The following is a 23212-nucleotide window of genomic DNA, read 5'->3' as shown; positions in this document are numbered from 1 at the left end:
CACAGACGTAACAAGAGATCGTAAATTTGATTCGATGTCTATATATATTTCTCACAGATTAAAGGGTTTCAAAAACAACCTGGTCCAATCAGAGTGTAATATTACCCGAGGTGCTGCTGAGGAAATAACCTCATCACAGTGAGCAAAAGATTGGAAACATCACGGCTTTCATGAGACGCCAAACGGAGAGGTTAACAAACGAGAAATCCACTGCCATCAGACATCCAGGTGGAGTTAAAAACATGTTTTTAAAAAGAGTGACCCTTATGACTTTGTAGCTTAGAGAATGCATTTAAACAAACAGAAAAGAAAATAAATGACGCCTGAGGTTTTCTCAGGACTAACTTCACCTCATGTACCACACTATTCATTTTGAACACTGTATCCACTTATTTAACCTAACAAACTATTTTATTGTGAAATATTACGCTTACCTCCCTGGGTTTGACATTCTTCCTAATGCAATGACATCCACACATTTGTAAGTGTGGCTCAAGTGACCAAATACTTTTCTGTATAACACAATCTAATATAGAGGAGTAGTTTAACACAGATGTATCTTCACAACAACAACAACAACATGCTTCAATCCACGACATGCACACCAGTACATGTTGTGTGACGGTCAACCCTCTCCAGTAGGGGTCACTGCTGAACTGCTAGAGCTGATTTCAGCCTCAAGCCAGTTTATTAAATATAGTGAGTCATATTACTGACTGCAGAGAGCAATAATACATGTATAATGATGAAATAAACATTGCAAGAAATATTTAAAACAATGAAAGACCACTTGAACCCCATAATCATTATTAGAAAATGTAATACAGAAGAGCTCTCTGCTTATTTCTAAACTACCAATATGAGTTTTGAGATTAAAATGCTAAACTTGGTTGTTAGCAAATGCTCACGTATGAATCGGAATATCCCCATTTTTTATCAAGCTGATTTTAAAACACCAATGGCAAGCTCTTGACTGTAACCTCCAGAATCTGACCATCCACAAAATCTGTTTCATACGGCACATGAATCACTGACACTGATTTATAAGGAGTCAGTCTAGATCATATCATCTTATTCTAGCCACTGGCACAGTTTTAACCTGATTCAAGATGTGATCTCATGGAAAAAACGAACACAGCGTAAAATCGCTCAATAGCCGCTGTGAGGCAAATCTGAGAATTGATGGAAACAAATGTCCGTTGCATCTCGTCTCAGTACAAATTACCATCAGCTTTGAAAGCAACCGAGAACGCCAAGAGCTGCCAAGATGACATCACAGTCTATCATTCAAAAAACAAATTTTTTGATTGGTCTGTAAAACCACCTAGCGAGGCCATGGCAACTGCCCTGCATAAAAAAACCACCATCATGTAAATCTAGTTTATAATGCGATTCAACATTCTCTATTCACTTCTGTTCTGACATTTTCAAGCTGTTAAATCTAAAAAAAACATTCGACATGCGTCAGGCACTAACATAATATCTATCACTCAGTGCTCACGCAGACGTCTGCGTCTGCTTCATCGTCAAATGCAACAGTTGGTCTCTGCGGGGTGCAGCCCGCAGAGCAAAATAAACCCTCAAAAGTGCTGAAGTCTGACAGTTCTGAACTGCACTTTGATTTCTGAATCTTTCATTTAATCAGCATCTACTTGCCGCAACGCCTCCAAAGCCTCACAGATATCAAGCCCACTTTCACACTGTTAGTTTAATGGGCTTTTTCCTCTATCAACTGGAAAAGGTGAAAGCTATGCCAGGCAATGTTGACTTCTGCTATATGCAAAGAACTTAATAGAAAGAATAGAACCTTCAACAAATAAAGTATTTATTATGTTTACAATCCTACAGTATACAAACATATTAGTATAGTATGTTAACATTTTCAATATTGACAATTACATTTACAAGACAATATTATTGACATTTACAAGACATCACGCAATGGCCAAAGACGTCTGTTGATTTGAATTTTGCAATGCAAATGAACCTCCTATACGTCTTTCTAATATGAATATCAACTACATATTATATCAGCAGTCTAAGTCTAAATAGCGTTATTTAAAGGGCTCATATGACATTGCTAAAACAAATATGATCGGCCAGTTACATTTACATTTAGGCATTTGGCAGACGCTTTTATCCAAAGCGACTTACATTGCTTTATCCTATACATTTTACGTAGGTATTTGCAATCCCCTGGGATCGAACCCTAACGAAATGCTCTTACCACTGAGCTACAGGAAAGCTTAACCAGTGCGTAGTGATTAGTCGAATACTGCAAGCGTGTGACGGAAATGTAACACCTCTTAGCATATTTGGAACATCAGGTTCCAAGCAATTGTACAGACAGGTACGCCCACCTTACTTGCGTATACATTTGGGCGGTCTTAGTCATATCATACCATGTATGATGTACTGAATGTAGATTTGTGGGGGTGTGGTTACACGATGCGTTTCAGACAGGTCTGGGTGAGCATTCGCTTTAAGATAAAATACATCTTTTGGTTTAGTCTGTCAGGAATTGGATCGTAAAAATAGGTGAAAAGAGAGAGACTAGAACGTCACTAGTTAGCATACAAAAATGTAAATTAAATCTGTCATTATTTGCAATTTATGTTGATTAGTGCATATAAATATATATTTATATATAATATATATGATTAATGCATATAAATGTTGAATACATGAAACAAGACTACTACAAACAATATAAAACTAAACAATAGTATGGCTGTTGGGCCTAGATGATGTCAGCTTGAAAATCAGGTCGGTGGCAAAATTATTTTGCTGAAATACGAACTTTAATTTTCTTCGAATCGACAAGAAATGATGAAGTCAGTAAAATAACATTGCTTGTGAATAAAACGTATGTGTGGACTGTCAAAAGATACATTTGAAAACCAAATTTCAAAAGTTGGACAACAGTTTTTCTGAATTTAAAGGATAAACAGGCCGCTGTTATATGTTCTGCAAAAAAACACAGAGAAAAGGTGCATTTATAACCACGGTGAGTTTCGCAGATCATTCCAAGATTGAACGAAGACAAACACTTTGTAATCCAACTGCTGTTACTGTGTGTTGATACAGAAGATTGAGGTCGTAACAGATTAAACGCCTTGTAAAAACACAAGCAAAAAGCCTTTGTAGTCGCAACTGATGGATGACGGGTAAATCTGAAAGTAACAAAGAGGCTGGAAGCAGCAACAGGCACAGCTCCAAAAAATGTTTTGTCTGTTTATAAAGACAGATGTGTGCAATGTAAAGTGCTTCAAAGCTGAATAAACTTGCGGTGAGGTTCATGCTCAGAAAATGATTAGACAAAAACATGCAAAGCTCCGATCGTCTTTGATCGGACATTTGAACTCTCCGTTCTACCACTTCAGGCAGAGACGACTGTATTATGGACTGTCAAACCCAAAAGGATTTTTTTTCAAATGTACGTACACAAAAACACAGAAGAATATTAGAGAAACAAATGCAAGGCTTTCTACTTCCATTCTCACAGCACATAAATGCAGCTCCGTTTTGCAGATGGCACAGGATAATAACAGCTTTGTGTACGCGTCTGGATTGTAATCAACACGTCTTGCATGTATGGGATGCACCGGTTGCAACCAAAGACAGAATAAGCAACGGCAAAACATTCAACACAAAGCTTTAAAATGATAATAGCTCTTGACAAATATAAAACACAACATACCTGAGGCATTTAAATGAGCCTGGTTTGTTGACATATATCTAACATGCATGTATGCACATGTAGCATAATAACAGTGAAGCACGACTACATGCAATAAAACCCAAGCTGTCATTATATACAAAACTACACAACCATCCCATAAACAAAGCAGCATTCATTCTGATTGCTAACGGTGTTTTGTGAGAGTTAGGCTGCTGTCATTCTTGCATTTTATGCATTCTCGCTTACGCATGAACACTGAAATGAAGCCAACGCCTTTTACAAGCAACGCAATGGGGCGTTGTTGTGAGAAAGCCACAAAAATCACAACTCTGGGTTACCATTCCACAGAGACTCCTCACCTTTGCCCTAAAATAAAATAAAATCTCTCCAACACGTAACAGTTAGGACATCAAAAAATAAGACAGACTTAAAAATAAATAAAAGGCAGACTGATCAATTTATTTCCTTATTTAGGTCCACAAAGTTTACAGACAGCCCTTTGAAATCCTCTCTCAATAACTTTTCACTCCACTCTCCTTAAAACTGAATTATCGTAACATTTATCCTGCAAGATTTTCCAGAGACGCAGACAATGCACAAATGTAAACAGATCATAATGAAACGTTTGAAAGATGTCGGTGTGTTGTTCTGGGAAATAAAACTGTTAAAAACCACCTTGCTCAAACAGGTCTTTCAAGAAAAATCTTTATATTAACGTCACATTTGAAGGAAACACGTGACACATTACTGGAATATAACTGTTCAGAATTCCGCAAATATCCTGAACTTCTGCAGACAATAAGCATTTTGCAATCTTTTGGGGTTGATCTAGAAGATGGAAAATTAGGTAACATGTAAAGCTGACAAACTAGACTTTTTACAATTCTGATGAAAACTACACGTACTGACCTGTGCAAACGTGTCACTACACTAGAGCATTTTGGGTGGTTGCTAAGAAATTGCTACTGTATTAAAGGGTTGTTCACAGCGGGACTATAATCGTGACTAAACCACAATTACATTTACATTAAGGCATTTGGCAGACGCTTTTATCCAAAGCGACTTACATTGCTTTATCCTATACATAGGTACTTGCAATCCCCTGGGATCGAACCCACAACCTTGTGTTGTTAACGCAATGCTCTCACCACTTAGCGACAGGAAAGCTAAGGTGCCAATGTGAGTGTGCACACGTAAAAGCGTCATTTTAAAAAAACGTCTCTTAAACGCGCTGCCTTCAAAACTGGCTGACCAATGAGATTGGCGCTTTTGTTCACATGCCTGGAGCTCCTGAATTTACAGTAAAACACAACTTGATGGTGTCAAGCACAAAACGGTCTTGCCACGCACACAGTATTGAAGAGGAAGCAAGATGAATTGTTCTTCTGTATGACAAGCGAGTGTTAGAAGTATAAAGTATTTCTGTTTTTCAATAAGCGCCATCTATGTCAGGGAATATATTTGCAAGTTCACTAGGCTCATCGGCAGGGAAATCGTTTGGGTATGACACAAAAAAACACCTAAAAACCTAAACACCTAAAGCACGTGAGATTATCGACCCGGTGTGTACAAGTCTTATACTAGAAGTTAATCGACTTGAAAATATTAAGTGACTATAACCCAACCAATCACAAGAAACTGGACAACATTGGACTTTAGGCCATGCAAGAAAAATATTTGAATGTCGTTGTATTAAATAAAATATGTTGCATTTGTAAGATACTGCACAACCAGACAATTCAATCAAGCTTTAAAATGATAATACAATAGATTTAAACAATACATTTACAAACTACAAACTGCTAGGACAACCGAGTGATTTGAACAAATTTAACAAGATGGCACTTGGTTTGATATTTAATCTAATAAAATGTTCACATGGTTTAGGAGAACAAATACCTTTAGGGACCCTTAAACACAAACATCTACACAGATCATGACAGGTTGAAGCATATAATTGTGATCATATAGTTATTTGCAAGTAATTTGTGAGTCTAAAAATAATCATCTATGTTCTTGTGCTTTGAAAGGATAGTTCACCCAAAAATGAAAACTCTGTCATCATTGACACCCTCAGTTTGTTTCACACCGGTATAAATGTCAGAGAAAGATATTGGGAAGAATGACAGACAGATCTCATCCCCATTTACTGCCATAGTAGGGGAAATAAATAATATGGGAGTCAATGGGAGATGATATTTGTTTGGTTACTGACATTCTTACAAATATCTTCATTTATGTTTAGGAGAACAAAGACATTTATACAGGTTTGAAACAATCTTGATGGTGAGTCGATAATGACAGAATTTCGCATTTTTGGGTGAACTGTCCCTTTAATAGAGAAACCAAAACACAGATCTGAAAAAAGCTTAATTTTGTTAAGATCTATTAAAAGAATATCAGTAAAACAGCTCTACACACAGAACATGGATCCTCGCTAAATGAGAATAAGATGCTGCATGAAGTTTTGTGTACAGAACTTCGGCAGGGTTTTGCAATACAGTCAGGGGCCGTCATACTTCAGTTTGAGACATTAATATAAGCAGCAAACGCTAAACTCCAATCACTCAAACAACAAAGAAACAAGAGCCTTTCAAATCTGACGTCTCAGGTGTCAATGTGCTCTCGAGACAAAGAAACTGTATAAAGAAGAAACTCACCTGTCTGTGTCTCAGCCTAACCAACACGACTGCTTTCATCTACAGCTATAGAGAGAGAGAGAGAGAGAGAGAGAGAGAGAGAGAGAGAGAGAGAGAGCGCTGGCCTGCTACTCCAATAGTAAAGACCGCAGGACAAATACAAATGTTTTGAGCGTAGTTTGAGCGCCGCGTGGATACACGCTGCTTTGAAATGACGAGATTGTACATATGTGCACCACAAGCCAATGGTGTGTCACATACACACACTCCCCCCCAACAACTATACCCCACCCACAAAGCCTTGTCCAAACCAGCAGATCTGGCTCTAACTCGCTGGAGGAGAAAGAGTGTGCGTGTGCGGCTCAAACACTGCATAACCTACGACAGGAACTCTAATCCCAAACGCCACTCATTCTCTCTATTGTTTGTGTAAAGGAGAACAGTGCCACACCTCTGCCAGGTTTAATCCTCCTGAAACGCTTCCGACAAAACAGTCACACCACACGGTTAGGTAGAGATGGTTTGGTCGGTCACAGAAGTGGGCACTGACTGGAGATGACGGTGTCGAGCGGTTCTAGTATTTGAATGGATGCTTGCGCATTCAAAGTTAGGAAAATCGAGGGCAAGGTTCAGCTGAGCGATCTACTAAACCTACGGTGACGTCCATAACAGCTTTAAACTAATGGTGAACAGAAAACACAGAGTACCGTTATTGCTGTGAGGTTGCTCTTTCATATCTCAGACTCAGGATATTTGATGAAGTTCTCGTTTATGTCTCAAATTAATTTAGTAAAATTACTAAATGGAAGACAATAGTTGAAACACATGAAGGGTGTGGAGGTGTGAAATGAATGTAGACTGTGGAGGTCAAATAATCGAGATTTGGTTAAATTTGATGAATAATGAGTTCATATTGAGATCTTGCTTTTTTGATTGGAGACTTGACAAATCTGAGCTTAGTTTGAGACACTGACTACGTTTAGATGGACAGCAGTAATCAAATGATTTGCCTTATTCTGAGTAAAACGATATTAAGGTGGATTCAAGTATATACCTTTCATGTTCCTGTTTTACATGTTATAGTACATAGATCGATTATACGTCATTACACGGCATCTTACGTCCCCACGCGACACTATCCAATGTTCCCTCCAGAACGCCATTCCCGCTCTTACACCCATAAAGGCACTTCATAATATCAAGTTCTTTAAGAATTGGTAACATTATCATCGTTTCCTGTTCGGAAAACAAGCTTTGAAGCCATGCTCTTTTGTTTGCCGTCAAACGGTTGACCTGCCATGCGTGTTTCCTGACATAAAGTGCCGCGAAAAGTCCTACACGCCGGTAATAAGGCGATTAAGATGTGTACATGTCTTTACTGCACTTCAATAATGTGACTTAAATAGAAAAACTCAACACATCTTAATTCCATTTGTTTGCACTACGATTATGTGTTTAGACGGATTAAGCTAATCAAAAAGCACTATTTAGATGGTACATTCTTAATCAGAGTATTGTCGTAATCGTGTTAATTCGGAATATTGTTGTCCATGTCACTGTTGAGATCTCTTCTGAAACTCTAATGGCAGAGAACATTTGGGAGCAAGATTCCATTTGATCTCACTGATTCCATGAGAAATAAGTAAGATATTACACGTTTTTCATGAGCAAAATAAGAAAAAGTCAAATGCAAATAATAAAATAGGCTACTACCCATGTGAATGATAATTAGGATAAAAGAATAATGTTTATTATAATGTTTATTGCCCACTCACATATCACGGATCTTAAAGGAGTAGTTGACTATAAAAAAAAAATTCCATGATAATTCACTCACCTACATGTCTTACAAGCCGTTCGTTGTTTATTTCTTCAGTCGAAAACTAACCGAGGCTTTTGAGGAAAGGTTTCCATCGTTCTTCTCCGTTTGATAGACTTGAATGGGGGGGCTGTTGGTTCAATTTTCAGTTTCATCGCAGCTTCAAAAGGCTCTACTACACAAAACCAGACGATGAATAACATTCTCCCCCCAAAATCCAAGAAATTTGTTTATGTGTGTGAATTAATTATCATGAAATGTTTATTTTATAGTCAACTACTTTAAGCAAGCAAAAATGGCTCATTTTAAGTGGCTAACATGCACAAGTTATAAGAATAACAAATATTCATTTGCCAGTGACCTTTAAGCATGACTGGTGTTCCTCGTAGCCCGCAGTCAAAAAGACGAGACAACTAGCACAGCGGAGGCTACTTATATTTACCACAATCAACCAAATGTAATGCTTTACTTATTTAACACTTCAATGCCTTCAAACGTATCATCATCATAAGAGGCTATCTTGCCATTATACTCATTATATTGATGCTGATCGGCCCAACTTAGTAACAGCATGAGTGTGGCCTGTCAGCTTTCATCAGCGTCTTCCCTTGGCTTAAAGGAACAGCTGCGCTCAACTGTATAATGTGAATGAATAATGGTCCAACAAAGGGATGCAGGAACTGATCCGTCATAAAATATTCACAGCGCTATCATTGTGATCAATGCAAACCACAGTGCAAAACAGCATCCAGCATGTTTGAACAACCCAGCTAAAGCGAACGTGAACAGAACTGCCTGCATCTCATAATAATGTGAGCGAGGCATTCCAAACACTTTTTTTTCAACATAAAAACCAAAACACTATATTATAATATCCCATTTGCCTACTCCCACGCGATGAGCTACTGTAACCACACGCATCTCACAAAATGAGGAAGATGACACAAGGAAGTCAGTAAAAACAGCTGGTGGAAAACAACGAGAGTCGACGTGAACTTGTTTTGGGCCACTCCTGCCTAGCCCAAAGAAAACAAGGTGACGGGCTTCGAGCGCCAGTGGGTGTTGTTTTTACGTGCCTGTAGCTCACAAAGCGATGGGAAGGTCCTGATAAAATGCATTATGTGCCGTCTAACATCAATGCTGTTATTCTCTCACCGACTCTTAAGTATATCTGAATAAATACACATTGAATACGGATGGAAAAGCATTTTCTAAGAGCCAACTGGCTCCATGACAGGCAAAAATAATGTCAAGAGCAATTACTCCAAACACTGATCTTGTTCATATAAAAGCCTCTGAAGGTACGTGCGGTCTAATGAGACATCAATGTGCCCTTAAACAAAGTTGTAACCAATATTTTAAATTGGGATATCAAATGTAGGCCCAATATCATACTCGAATTAAGCTTACTCTCATAAAAAGCACATCTTTGCTGGATAAATCATGTTATGTAAAAAAAAAAAAAGAATATGGGAGCAAATAAAACACTACAAGAGTAAGTACTTGACATTTCATTTTGAGCAAACAAAATTGTGAAAATAATTTTTAAGATAGACACTGACAACATGTACACCATTTAAGTTATAGTCAAGAATTTGCATCTTATATAACTGGAGTAATCCTGACACATGAGCATAATAATAACATTGACCCTAAAATGTATCAACTGCGACGCCTGTCACACAGCACTGGACTAAATATAAGGGGGAAAATGACACTATTCTTCAGAAAAGCTTTCTGCTTGGAAATCAATTTCACCTTCTACATTATGTGTTAAATAAGTGAAGCAAATTGTCAAACAAAAAAGGTCAGAAGTTGCCATCATGCCCTCACAGCACCTCATTTCAAATATGCAAACAACATTACAACATTTCATAGGGAATGACTGTCTGTCATACTTCATACACACGTGACTGTGTATTAACATACATAACATGCTCCTGTGTACGTTCTCCTTCACAATGTCTCTATCGCTGACAACAATTATGAATGAACTGACAGCATGACAAAAACAACAATCAGTTCAAATACATGTCCTTAAAACGAATTATGTTCAAGCATGCAACACACTTAGGTTAAAGTATAAGCTGTCAATCATCGACATTCACTTGTTAGAATATTTCCGATGGCTTAATTCCGGCTGCAAGTACCACGTGCAATTTAGCAAAATATCAGCGTAATAATGACGTCAGTCTTTGTTTAATTTACCAGTTAGAGTAAGAATAATAATTTGAGTACCAACGAAAACAATAATAGCACTAAAAAGACCTAAAACAACCACAACCTGTCCTGGGAAACGTTTGTGATTTACCTCATCGCATGTGAAATAAGTAACCGCGTTTAATTATGGGATGCAGGTTTACTGTCGAGTCCGACTTGGATTTTAATCGCATCATTATTTAATAAGTGTCACTAAAATCAGTGTCGCAGGTTAAAACAACAACCTGCTCTGAAACTCCCGCGCACACGGAGCATGGGCGTGGCTTAATGTGGGCGTGGCTATCCGGCGCCACGTAGGCCGATCGGGTTATGATGAATACGCCGTTTAATTGATCGGGTAGGATGGGAATAGTAAAAATACTTTTCATGTTTTACTTTATTAATGTTGAGCTATTTAACCCTTTTAAACGTTCTAAATATCGTGATGTCAGATGTTATTTACAACCAGAGAGATAGCAACCGCAGTCGCGTTTAATGGGCGTGCTCGCCCCCTTGAGGAAGAAGGACTTCCGTTTTTATGTTTGAACTGTTTTAAAATGTTTGTTGATTGAAAACTGTAATGATCATTGGCTCTGACATTTACATTTAGGCATTTGGCAGACGCTTTTATCCAAAGCGACTTACATTGCTTTATCCTATACATTTTACATATGTATTTGCAATCCCCTGGGATCGAAACCCACAACCTTGCGTTGTCAACGCAATGCTCTTACCACTTAGCTACAGGAAAGAACAAGAATTACAACCAAGAATATTTTTTAAATGGTGGCCTGTTTTGCAGCTTATTTTCATGGATATTTTCTAAGGACGTTGTTAATAAAAAAATAACTTGAATTAATGTTTTTACACTTTATAGATCATCAAACTATTTAGTTTCTAAAAATATGTGACATTTATATGGACTGCACAAAAGTCCAAATGACAGTTCTGGTATCAAAATAATCTGTTTTCTTTATATATTTGTTACTCTAATCAATTAAAATCTAAATTGGAGTAGAAATTATTCTAGAATAATATTTTTGGTGGTTATTGTATGTTTGAATTTGCTTTCCGTGATGTTATTGCAAATATCTATGCAATAGAAACATTTAGTCAAAACCAATGTTGCACCGCTTACTCTTTCAGAGGGAATATATATTAATAGTGATCTACTGACTACTTTGCCTGCAGACAACATTGATTGTTGTACAGCACAGAGCAGCTTTTGTTTGTCAGACAGAATCATTGAAATCAGTGTGATGAATAGATGGCAAAAAGCCAGTTTGGTTCAAATATTGATCAAAAAGCTCACTGATTCAATTACTTTAAATGTCATCATTATACATACAGTGTTTCAGTCACACAGGATTCATACCATATTTAAAGGAATAGTTCGGCCCTAAAATGAAAATTCTGTCATTATGTACACCTTCTCGTGTCATTCCCAACTTGTAAACCTGCAGAACTTTCTGCTTTGCTATATTTAAACTCCTCTTGAACCAGTGTCTCTTTTCTGTCTCCATTTGAGCTCTACCTGGATGGAGCCTGGCGGCACCAGATATTGATCATCAGCTAGAAAGGAAAGTGACCTTCACAAATTCCCTGTCCTCAACTTTGTGGGTGATTCCTGATTCGGTGCCTTTGAACGGGCTGTTTAAAGTAATGTAATTAATGCAGAAACCAGCATGTTATCACCTGGAATAAATCAGGAGAGCCCATGGCCTCCTGGGATATATCTGCAGAAGCTTTGGGGAGATCAAGGTCTGTCTTTACTCTGACACATCACAGTGTTCTCTGCATGCGTGTGTTCTGCGTATGTCAGGCGAGCGGCTTATGAAGGAAAAAAACAACTTATGTGAAATTGCATGGATAATTATGTGCATAATTACTTCCGTTCTCATTTGATTTATTTGTTGCTGGAGAACAATTGCATACCCATTTAGACATAATTACAAATGAATGGGTTTAGGATGCATTGTCTTTTTGATTACTCTATTTTTGTTCATATTTACAAAAACATGTGCAAATTATGTATCAGGGGTATTTTCCACCCCTGTTTTTGGATGATTTCCATGACTAATGTGATGTATTGTAAAAAGAGACTCTGCATGATAAGCAGCAGAAAGTATGTTCCTCTTTGCGTCATCAAACAAGGTTTGTATGTTATTTTGTATAAGGTATTGGGTGGCATCAGCATTTCTCTAAAAGAGAATAATAATAATAATTATTAATGAACTACTGACATCTAGTGGAGGAATAACGAACTGCATCTTCTCAAGGGACAGAAGTGCCACAACAGTTTATTTCGCTTAAACTTTTATAATATTAAATAAAAATATTGTTCACCACTATATTTTAATGACCCCCCTACACACTTACAGTTTCTACCCAATAAAATATTAATTCTTATAATTCATTATAACAATAACCAAACATTGAGAGAAATATTGAGATTTAGTCATTTAAATTTATCTTGATGGAAGGTCTAAGTGGATCTGAAATATCAACGATAAGGTTTTTCAGTGTAGAAGTTTTTTGTCCTCCATTTACGATATTAACTACTTAAGTAAAGAAATGATAAATCCAATAGAAACACAATTATAATACATTTATTTTAGCAGTTGCATATTTGTGATGATCACAGTGAAAATGTTCAAATCAGTAACAGTAACTCCAGCGGTTGATCATAAGATCCATTTCCAAGCATACAGTATTTGACTTTAAACAGTTTATACGATTCATTCATCCATTTAATTTCATCCAAAATGTCTGAAATCAGTGAACCATTATTTTTGAAACACATGTAAAGATCACGATACACTACCAAATGTAAAAACCTAATAAATAGTACACAATAGTAGTAGGAAATATGTTTCATTTAGTGCTATGTGATGTGTGACAAACATGACAGACACTTTAAAAACCAATAAAATACACAAAAGACAGCAAAACATACTAACAACAGAAACATGGACTCGAGGACCATCTAGTTGTTTCTACCTGACTTCAACATATTTTTACACTGAAGTATATAAAAAAAGAAATGTACAGCTTGTAGTGGTATCAGTAGTTGTTACATACACACAGAACCCATGAACTTATTATAAAATGAGTATAAAACGAGAGTTTTAAAATGATACATGTTGACCAGCATTAATATCCTCTGATCCACAGAGATCAATGGACTATCAGTGATTTACAAGAACATGACAGCTAATACACAACACCTCCAGCTGACAGAACAGAACATACTTGAAGGTAAAACAAGACTAATTACAGCTTCATAAAAAACAAATTGGAAATGCTAAACATCGGCTTTAGCAATAGACACTACTGACGCCTTTTTGTGCTCAGCTGTTATAAAATATATCTTTTTTATTTTTGGCAAATTCCCAAAAGATTTCAATGCACAGCATTAAACTTTATTTAACCAACACTTCAGTCCAGTAATCTGTCATGAGATGAAGTCTTTTATACATGTTGTAACAACTTTCCTTGATAATACTTCGCGTGGCTACTGACGTACTAACCACAAAAAAAAATTCAAGCACGAAAGCTCCAGCTCCTCTGAAAGGGTTGGAAGGGTTTCTTCAACGTGAGGAACATCAGCTGGGGTTTGACTTTCTGCGGCCTGTCGGGGAAAACAGACGCCTCACTTTCTGCTGTGGGAAAGCGTCTCCGGTAAATATCAGGATGAGATCTCTGAAACTAAAAAAGGGGAAAAGTCTGTTGAAGATCTCCAGAGAGAAAGAGTTTTGTTCAGTGATACTGTTCAAAGGGGTGATATGACACAGCAAAAACGAATATTATTGTTTGTTTTAGATGTAACTCAATGAGTATACATGATTTAAGGGGCAAAAACGCTGTATTTTCCACATACCGTGCATGGTTGAATGTTGCATGTTCCGGCACTTAAATTTTTAGTGTGTAATACATGCATGTGTAACTAATAATAACACACCAAGGATACAGAAAAACACGTATTCACAAGAGACAGACCTAAGCGTTCTTCTCAAACCTGTTTAAGTTTTTTCTTTTTATCTTTAATGGACATGTTCTTGTCTTGTATGATGTTCTCCAGAAGTTCTACGATGGCCCCTTGAGAACCAGACACTCTCTGCTGCTCAAACTGCTCTCTACTGATCTGTCTACAGAACGACTGTGCTGGAGACATCATGGACGTGTCCGCACCGGCATACTTGATCTTCAAAAAAAACAAAGCGTGTGAGAAGATCAGGACGTGAGGTGACCAGAAACCCATTTCACGTTTTGCAATTTCATATAAGATTCTTTAAAACATTCTTCATGTGGAATAAAAACAGAACATAAAATGAACAACAATAAACAATTATCATGTTTGCTGATTTAACCATAAATAATACAATAATAAATCGAATCCATTGCATATATTTACTTATAATACACTTTGAATGCGGTTTCATGTGGAAGAAATAGATTTTTCTGACCTGAGTCCGTCTGAGGTGGGACAGGTGTTCCTCAACAGATCTTTTCAGGTTGGATGGCACCTGAAGCACACTGTCGTGGTTATCTATCATAAATGTCACCAGTTTGGTGGACAACAGCTCGTCCAAGTCCACCTCATCCGCCGAGCCCAGAATGCACCGCGAGAAGGTTTGGACCATCTGCGTACAGATAAATCAGTATAGTTGTGATTGTGATGGTTTGGGATCATCAAATAACCGTCAAATACTGGGCTTTGTGTGAAGCAGTGGAAGCAGATGAGGTGAGAGGTTTACCAGGGTACGTGCTCCAATAGTGTTGTTCAGAGGGGGGAGTGTTGGGTTAGCGCAGACTTTAGCCATCAGTCGCATTAACAGCTGCAGTTTACGACGGTTGGCCGGAGGCAGCAGGAGGCAGCAAACCTGCAGAGCTTCAACCGCGACCTGTTGCTCCTGCAAGAGACCTGGGAGAGATTGACACGCATCATACACGCATTCCAGAATAAAACACTGCATGATGTGTGCTGGGGAAAAATAGCATTCACAAACACTGGGAGGACATTCGCCTCAGAGCTGAATCATCACACGTTCATGTATATGAATGGTATATAATGTGTCCGTCACTTACCCAAAATACTGACAAAGATTTCATACAGATGGAAAGTCAACAGTGGCTCTTTCAGTCTCTGGAAATGTTCAGACACCGTCTTAAAAACGTCTCTCTCGAACCCTGGATACATGGGCTGCCTGATGTCATTCCCATTGGGCCCTGTGATATACATAATAAAAAAAATTGTTATAACATGGATAGTTCTGGATTTGAAGTCTGAAACCCATTTACAGGTGTGACTCAACATCAAAAGAATTCACTATTAATGCATCCTAAAACCTTAAATATATATAATCAGATTTGTGGCAAAAACTGAATGTAAACATTAGAGAAATTTACAAATCTTTTCAATAAGACATGAAATACAATAAAATAAAAATAAAAAATTAGCTGCCAGACTGTTTACACGTGTGGGCGTGGCTAAACAGCACTGATTGACAGCTTCAGAATAATAAATTTTGGATTGTATTTCTTAATCTAATATTTACACATGTAAACATTAATCTCATTGCTGATACCAACTGTGATGAAGTCACTCCCATTACAGAAATGTACCATGGCTTTACTACAGTAACCATAGTTTAACCATGGCATTTATTGTTAAACCATGCTTATACAAATGATTATCAATCCAATAAAATGTTTCATGTTTTCATGTCTGTCTTCATTTGCTCACCCTCATGTCATGTCATACCTGTATAAATTATTCTGATGAACACAGAGAAAGATATTTGGAAGAATGTTAGCAATTTTTTAATTCTGTGACATCATTGACTGCCATAGGGAGAATAATGAAATGGTAGTTGAAGGTGCCCCACAACTGTTTGTGTTATATCTCACTTTGTATTCAACAGAACAAAAAAATATACATTTTTTTCCCTACTATGGTAGTGGATGATGTCACAGAACTGAAAATTGCTAACATTCTTATATATATATTTCTTTGTATTTAACAAAACAAAAAAATTGGTATAGGTTTGAAACATCTTGAGGGTGAATAAATGATGACTGAATTTTTATTTTTGGGTGAACTGTCCCTTTAAGGCTGTAATGTTTGAGAGAGCTGAAGGGAATCATTCTGGGTCACTCACAGTTTGCCAGACATTTCATCGCAGATAAAACCCAGTGCGGTACATCATCTAAGGACAAGAAACAGACGTTAGTCAGACAGCTAGCTGATTTTCACATTTTAATGAGAAGATATTTACAGTATATGAAGTGCAACACAAACATGCCCACCTGCTTTATTCTTCAGGACAACAATCCCCTGCTTGTTAACACTGAACACATTGTGCACGATGTGCTTTGGACTCAAGAGTTTGGCATCTAGTACCCCGTCCAAAGACTGAAGACCCAAAACATTCTGTAATCTGACACAAGAACATTCATAAATGATTGAAACAAGCAAAAAAAACATTAGACCTTGTGTGTTTGACACTCATGTTCTTCATGCTTACTGTGTTAGTGTCATTGACTTCCATATCTGGTCCACATGTTTGGGGTTTATTTCTCTTCTCGTGATTAATCTGCATTCATGCACTTCACCGATGGCGATGCTGTGACGCTTATTCCACGACTCTGAATTCTGAGATCATAAATACAGTATAGTACAGTACAAATTAACACAATGATAACAGTTTGTATAGTTAAACGTTCTTTACCAGAGAAATAGGTTTCATGGGTATGTTTTCAGGCACTGGAATTTCCTCAAAGTCATCCCAGCGTGGAATTCTGGGAACTGAGCGGTGATCTCTTACAGGTGGACGGACAGGAAGAGGTTTCAGAGGAGACTGGGGAGGAAACCTGGAATGTTGGAAGAGTTTATTGAGAATCACATGATGGCACACTTTGTATGTACAGAATTCATTCCTAAGACAACTTCAATATCTTTAACGGCACCTATATAGACGTCCATTGTCATCAAAATCCTCTTTCCCGAAACGTCCTTTGACATCCTCAATGACATGATTTTTAAGGAACTTTCGGAGTAACTGCAGCGTTTGGTAGCGCGTCACCTCTGGTCCAAAGTTCTGGTTTTGTCTGAGCAGCTGGTGGAGGAAGTCAACACCCTCAGCTCCTGTGAAACTCCGATCATAACTCCTGAAATGAGCCCAGTGACGTCTGACCGGCATCCCTTCGCGGAAAAGTCGGATGGTTTCATTCCACTAAGGAAAAAGGTAAGACCTTTTATTTCAGTGGGTGTTTTTTTATTAAGGCGAAATTTCATTTACATTAGAACAAAAACCCTACACCAATTTATACGTATTCCTGATCAAAAGTTTAGGGTCATATACTTATTCTCTATTTTTTACACATAGTAGAATAAGTAAACTCATCAAAACTATGGAATAACACAAATGTAACTCTGGTGTTATGTAAACCTAAAATAAAGGATATTTAACACTGATCAAAAAAACGAAGGGAACACCTAAATCACACTGTATTATTATTTCAATGCACAAAATAGTCAAGCTAAAACTCATCAATTCTATGCTTTGCATATTGTTGTCTCCTGGGATCTCCTCCCAGACCTGGATCAAAGCATAAGTGAGCTCCTGGACAGTCTGTGGTGCTACTTTATGGCTTCGGATACATGTGATCCCAGATGGATTTAGGCCTGGGGAACAATGCCTTTCATCCATTTTAGGATCATCCACAAACTGCCTACATATTCTGGCCACATGAGGTTGGGCATTATCATGCACCAGGAGGGCTCTGTCCACCACCAGCATAAGATCTGACAATAGATCATATGAGGATTTCATGGCGATACTCTCTGTGAGACTCCTTGAGGACCGTCCTCCCCAAACCTCCTTCGCTGTTGTCATTTTCATTTGCACCAAAACAAGTAAAAATGGTTCACAATCACTTATGCTTCCTTACCGGGTTGATTGATATTACTGAAGGTTAACTGACTTGGTGTTCTGCAAGGATGATCAAATGTTCCCTTCATTTTTTTGAGCAGTGTATTCTATTATATTGAGTTTCAGGGTAGTCTTTGTGTAAAATTTTCAGAAATGTCTCTTGTCATTTTTATCAAGCAGTTTCTTTTTAAACAGTATGGTGTTAATCTATTCTGACCTCTTATTGGCTGCCAAGTCTTAATTTTTCAGTTCAAGTATACATAAAAATTATACTTATACTTACTTATAATTACACTTTATACTTACTAAATGATGAATTTGGTTTTCTAATGAAATTAATATATATTATTTTTTGTCTATAAATAGAAATAAGTAAGCATACACATTAAGTTGATAAAATAATGTGAAACATTTATGTATTTGTTCCTTTAAAAATCTCATTGGTAACCAAAGGCTTTAATATATCATAGTGGTAAAAATATACCACAGTTGTATTTATATTTATTGATAACAATAACAGTAAAAAATGTGGTGTAACAAATAGTGAGTTTTCTAGATGTAGGATAGCTGTTGTATGCACAATTTTAGCTTTCATGTTTTATCATTTAAAATTTTAACTTTAAGTCCAGGAGAGTTTTTACAACTCTGCCACGAATCAGAACCTTTCTTCAATTAAATGCATAACAACAATGTACATATGATATAATAAAAGTCTTGTTTTTTTACCAATACCATGTGTACCTCAGTTTTACTAGAAGCTGAACTATGATCACTGTACCGAAACTATGATTCATTTGTGATCGGAGTCTTTTTTTACAGCCAAAGTTTTGTAAAAATTATTGAATATTCTGTAGCTTTTATTTTAAAGAACTTAAAAGACGCCAAAATGGATCATGGTCGATCAACTCACGTTAAACGTTAGATACACAACAACGAAAAAAATCGGTTAAAAGTTTCTTACCAACTTTGTGGCCCTATAAGGTCCCGGTCCGATCATTGTACCGTCCATTTGTCGACATTAAAACTCTTATAAAAACCAAAGGTCATAAAATAAAACCATTTAATCGTTTTTCTCTATACAAACATCTCCAAGCCAGTTCCAGCACTTTTGAAAACCGACACGCTTTTGCCAACAATGTGATTGGCACACGAAATAAACCACGTGATGCGATGCTACACCAAATAAGGGAATATCCTACTCCGGTGCCACCGCTGGTGCATTTTGGGAGTTGTAGTTAAGACAGGAATTAAGGAAAAGAAACAAGAAAACCAGAGAGATATTGGAAAATAATGCATTTAGTTTCTTTATAAAACAACTCATTTCTTTTTCACAAAGGTTTAAAAAGAATAATCCCGGCATCAAAGTCCAGCTGTTCATTTGCTCAAATCAGTCTTGAATAAAAGCATAACAGCGAATATAAACCATACAGATTTTTTTTTTAAAAGAATCACATTAAGAAACATCAAATAAATAGTCATATGCAGTTAGACAGCATTAACTGTTCACAAAAATAACTTCAGATGACATCACTTCTGCGTGGTATAAACGTACAGGTTCAAGCTCAAGGTGAATCAGTCAAAATTGTTCCAATGTAAAAAGGCCTCAGGATCACTTAGCTAAAACTAAAAACACATCAAAAACCCTTTTAGCAACAAACGTCAAGTCGCCATAGCTTTCATAACCTCATGTCTGAATCAACCAGCAGGTCAATCATATTCCAAAGCAGAGAATGCAAATATTTACAGGTGAAGTGGGGGACAAAACAAAAACACATCCACCTCATACTCATTTCATAGACTTAAGTGAAAACAACGACAGCAGTGAAAACACCAGTGTGCAAGTTTGAACGTATGAAATAAAGTGATGAAGGTGGCATTCCACCATAGTTTTAACATAAAACAGGGGAGTGGAACCTCAAACATACTCTGAAATAAAAAGGAATATTCACACAAATTGGTTCGAGGTTCACTTCGATTACTTCGATTTTTTGTGAAGGTAATTTCCGTTCTGTTGGCAGGTCCCGTTCTGGTGCACTTTGGGAAGCCTTTTGCCTTTGGTGTAGGCATGATAGTAGAAGTGGAGAAACAGGATCAGAAAGATCAGCCCGTACAGACCGATAACGTAGAGGAACACTGGAAACTGGTAAGGACAATCTTTCATGAAGAAGAACTGGCCGATGTGAGCTGTCACCAGCGTAAACTGAACCTGAGATCAAAGGCGAGGTCAAGTTAGAAACAGTTTTTAGTTTTTCAAACAAAAACAACAATGCAAGAAAAGAAAAAAAGTGCACGTACCAGCTGGATGGTGGTCATGTACTTTTTCCACCACAGGTACTTCTGGTAGGCGGGTCCCATCGCGGAGAGAGCATAGTAGGTGTACATGATGACATGCACAATGCAGTTCAGAAGGGCGTGGAAAGTTCCCAGACCACCTAAAGGACAAAAAGAAGCATTTCACCCAAATGACAAAGTCAACTTTTTCTCCAGAAGGGGTCTCTCCCTCAAAACCTAAAGGCCAGTCAAGATGTAGATACTGGAAACGGGGAAACTTTTTGGCCCGACATATGTGACCCTGGATGACAAAACCAGTCTTACGGGTAAATTTTCTGAAATTGAGATTTTTAAAGTAAGCTTTCTTTTAATGTATGGTTTGTTATGATAGGTCAATATATGGCGGAGATACAGCCGTTTAAAACTCTGGAATCTGAGAGTGCCAAAAAATCTAAATTTTGAGAAAATTGCCTTTGAAGTTGTTAATAAGGGGCACTGTGGCAGGCCGTCCACTCACAAAAATGAAGTTTTTTTTATATTTAGGGTAGGAAATTTAAAAAATATCTTCATGGAACATAATCTGTATGATTCATAATGATTTTTGGCGTGAAAGAAAAATCGATCATTTTGACCTATACAATGTATTTGTGTCTTTTACAAAAAAATGTCCTGGCTACTGAAGACTAGTTTTGTGATCCAGGGTTGCACATGTTTTTCAATATCAAAACCGGTTTTGAATGACAAGAGGGAATAAGAAGTTACATTTTTGGTGAAGTTGAGCAATACTTTACCTGGAGCAAATCTGACTCCAAACCACCAGGTGAAGGGCATGATGGAGTGATGGTAGACATGCAGGAAAGACACTTGGCTGTTCTTTTTCCTCAAAACAAAGAAAATCTAAAACGATAAAGGACAAACGCAGTTTAGCACTGACAGCCTATTACAAAGCGAATGTTTTAAAGCGAAGATAAAAGGCAACTTACAGTGTCCAACATCTCAATGAACTTTGAGAAATAGTACAGCCAGCAGGTCCACGCCATCTAAAAAAAACAAAACAGAACAAGACAGGCCAGATGAGCTACACGTCATCAGAAACAAACGGCAGAAGAATGTGCTCCATTCACATACCCTGAGAGCCTGAGGAGAACGAGAGTAATCCACGATGTCACACCCATAGGTGTATCCGTTTCCCCAGCCAGACATAAGAAACTGCAAGACGAAAGACATTTTAGAGACACGGGTGACAAAACAAAACATCCTAAACACAAGGAAGATGATAGACGTGATGTAGTTCCAGCAAACGTTTACCTCATAAATCATGTACAGCGAAAAGGCCACAATGGCGAAGTTGTAGATGATCATGGGCCGCTTGAGGTCAAAGGGCTTGCGGTTTTCCATGAGCCGAGGCCCTAGTGATGTCACAAAGTAGATGTAGGCAGCAATGATGATGGTTTGAGGGAACGGCGAAGACATTAGGAGCCAGTCCTCAGTCCGTGGATCTGCAACTGAGGCAAGTCTTATTTTCCAGTCAACACAAATATAAATCAAATATCAAGAATGACTGTGACGCAAACTCACCTGCTTCTCTGATCCACTCATCATACAGCAGAACCGCTCTCGATGTCAGCGTGTTGAATGCCATGTCTGCGGGTTTGGCTTCTCTTCTTAAAATAAAACAAAAACACAACTTCTTGACTTCAAGAAACTTAAGTTCCTTTTAAAACCAACACACGACACTCACATGACTCCCATCTCTCCTTTCCTATCCGTCCAATTAAAAAAACAGCAATCCTAAATTCATAGAGGTGTCAAGAAACAATCCTGAAATTCTCCTGTGAAGTAAGATTTTATTATGTGTGGAAACACTTTTCCAGATTTGACACCACTCCCAAAACAGACAAGCCCATTTACTCAATGCAACCACTCCCAAAAATGCAACTGGACAGATGGGAAACTTCATCAATTCCAATGTTATGGTCTCCTAAATGTAGGGAACCTTTCCAAACTACCACTTGTTGTTGTCATCCAGCGAGCTCCACTTTAAATAAAGTCACTTTTTAAATACTCGTGAAGTCCAATCCTCTTAAAATGAGAAACACAAACCTTTCCAGACTGGTTTCGTCCGCTCCCGGTCTCCTCCGATAACTGCGTGCTCAGCCTCGTATGAACTACATTACTCATTTGACGTGCAGCACTTATACGCCTGTATCCGTTGACCCCGCCCACATTTATTCATATTTGGATGTTCCGCCCGGCGAAACTTCCGGAACCCAGGCGAAACTTTCATTTCAAGCGTTCGACCTTTGACGTTGCTATGGAGATGAGATTGAAAATATGAGCGGAACGACACCAGTTGCGTGTGTGACATATTATCGTGTAAATAGTGAAATCTATCGACACGACATGGATGATGTGAAGACTGAATGAAGATATTTCGCTACTTAAACGCTACATTTGAAACGTTTGAAGACAACGTCATCTTTTTTAAACATTTTTGGATGTGTCACGTGGCCATCGTGTTAGGTTTTGTTGTACTGGGTGCTGGTTTTTATGATGGAATTGAAGAGAATAATGAAGTTTAATATAGTTTTTATATTTTAGCAAAAACTAAATATATAGAAACTGTATTTAGAAGTCACTGCTAATATATATTATATATTTATATATA

The 23212-nt window shown here is 37.6% G+C and overlaps 3 protein-coding genes and 1 long non-coding RNA gene across 8 annotated transcripts in view; 1 reads left to right on the top strand and 3 right to left on the bottom strand.

Moving 5' to 3' along the window:
• LOC130411830 (cAMP-specific 3',5'-cyclic phosphodiesterase 4D-like) overlaps nt 1-10474 on the bottom strand; it is a 131847-nt gene extending 121373 nt beyond the window's left edge. For 2 of the 4 annotated variants that reach the window (XR_008905114.1, XM_056736731.1), the window contains exon 1: nt 6343-6524. The gene's annotated coding sequence lies outside the window, so the exon portion shown is untranslated. Of the gene's footprint in view, nt 1-6342; nt 6525-10451 lie in introns of those variants that run through there. The other 2 variants (XM_056736732.1, XM_056736734.1) reach the window with 2 other exon arrangements.
• LOC130411834 (uncharacterized) overlaps nt 1-14001 on the top strand; it is a 34330-nt gene extending 20329 nt beyond the window's left edge. The window contains exons 3-4 of the long non-coding RNA XR_008905115.1: nt 13514-13597; nt 13888-14001. This is a non-coding gene — a long non-coding RNA (uncharacterized LOC130411834). The remainder of the gene's footprint in view (nt 1-13513; nt 13598-13887) is intronic.
• On the bottom strand, nt 13591-19419 carry depdc1b (DEP domain containing 1B). The gene is made up of 11 exons (XM_056736741.1): nt 19235-19419; nt 17309-17574; nt 17071-17212; nt 16867-16994; nt 16649-16779; nt 16501-16548; nt 15428-15568; nt 15097-15263; nt 14806-14982; nt 14358-14543; nt 13591-14047 (listed from the first exon to the last, which is right to left on the bottom strand). The coding sequence occupies exons 1-11, from the start codon at nt 19280-19282 to the stop codon at nt 13883-13885; spliced, it is 1599 nt and encodes a 532-aa protein (XP_056592719.1). The 5' UTR covers nt 19283-19419; the 3' UTR covers nt 13591-13882.
• A 132-nt stretch (nt 19420-19551) lies between these two features.
• On the bottom strand, nt 19552-22721 carry elovl7b (ELOVL fatty acid elongase 7b). Of its 2 annotated transcripts, none has more exons than XM_056736744.1 (8): nt 22648-22721; nt 22123-22208; nt 21853-22043; nt 21673-21753; nt 21528-21584; nt 21336-21441; nt 20569-20705; nt 19552-20479 (listed from the first exon to the last, which is right to left on the bottom strand). In XM_056736744.1, exons 2-8 carry the CDS (start codon nt 22184-22186, stop codon nt 20249-20251), a joined length of 867 nt encoding a protein of 288 aa, XP_056592722.1. In that variant the 5' UTR covers nt 22187-22208; nt 22648-22721; the 3' UTR covers nt 19552-20248. The 2 variants fall into 2 exon arrangements, with proteins under 2 accessions (XP_056592722.1, XP_056592720.1); XM_056736742.1 differs by having other exon boundaries at nt 21853-22049; nt 22648-22719.
• Nucleotides 22722-23212: the final 491 nt, after the last annotated feature.

The sequence above is a fragment of the Triplophysa dalaica genome, chromosome 22, assembly GCF_015846415.1.
Source record: "Triplophysa dalaica isolate WHDGS20190420 chromosome 22, ASM1584641v1, whole genome shotgun sequence".
NCBI lineage: Eukaryota > Metazoa > Chordata > Actinopteri > Cypriniformes > Nemacheilidae > Triplophysa > Triplophysa dalaica.
This window is presented reverse-complemented; position numbering and strand designations above follow the sequence as displayed.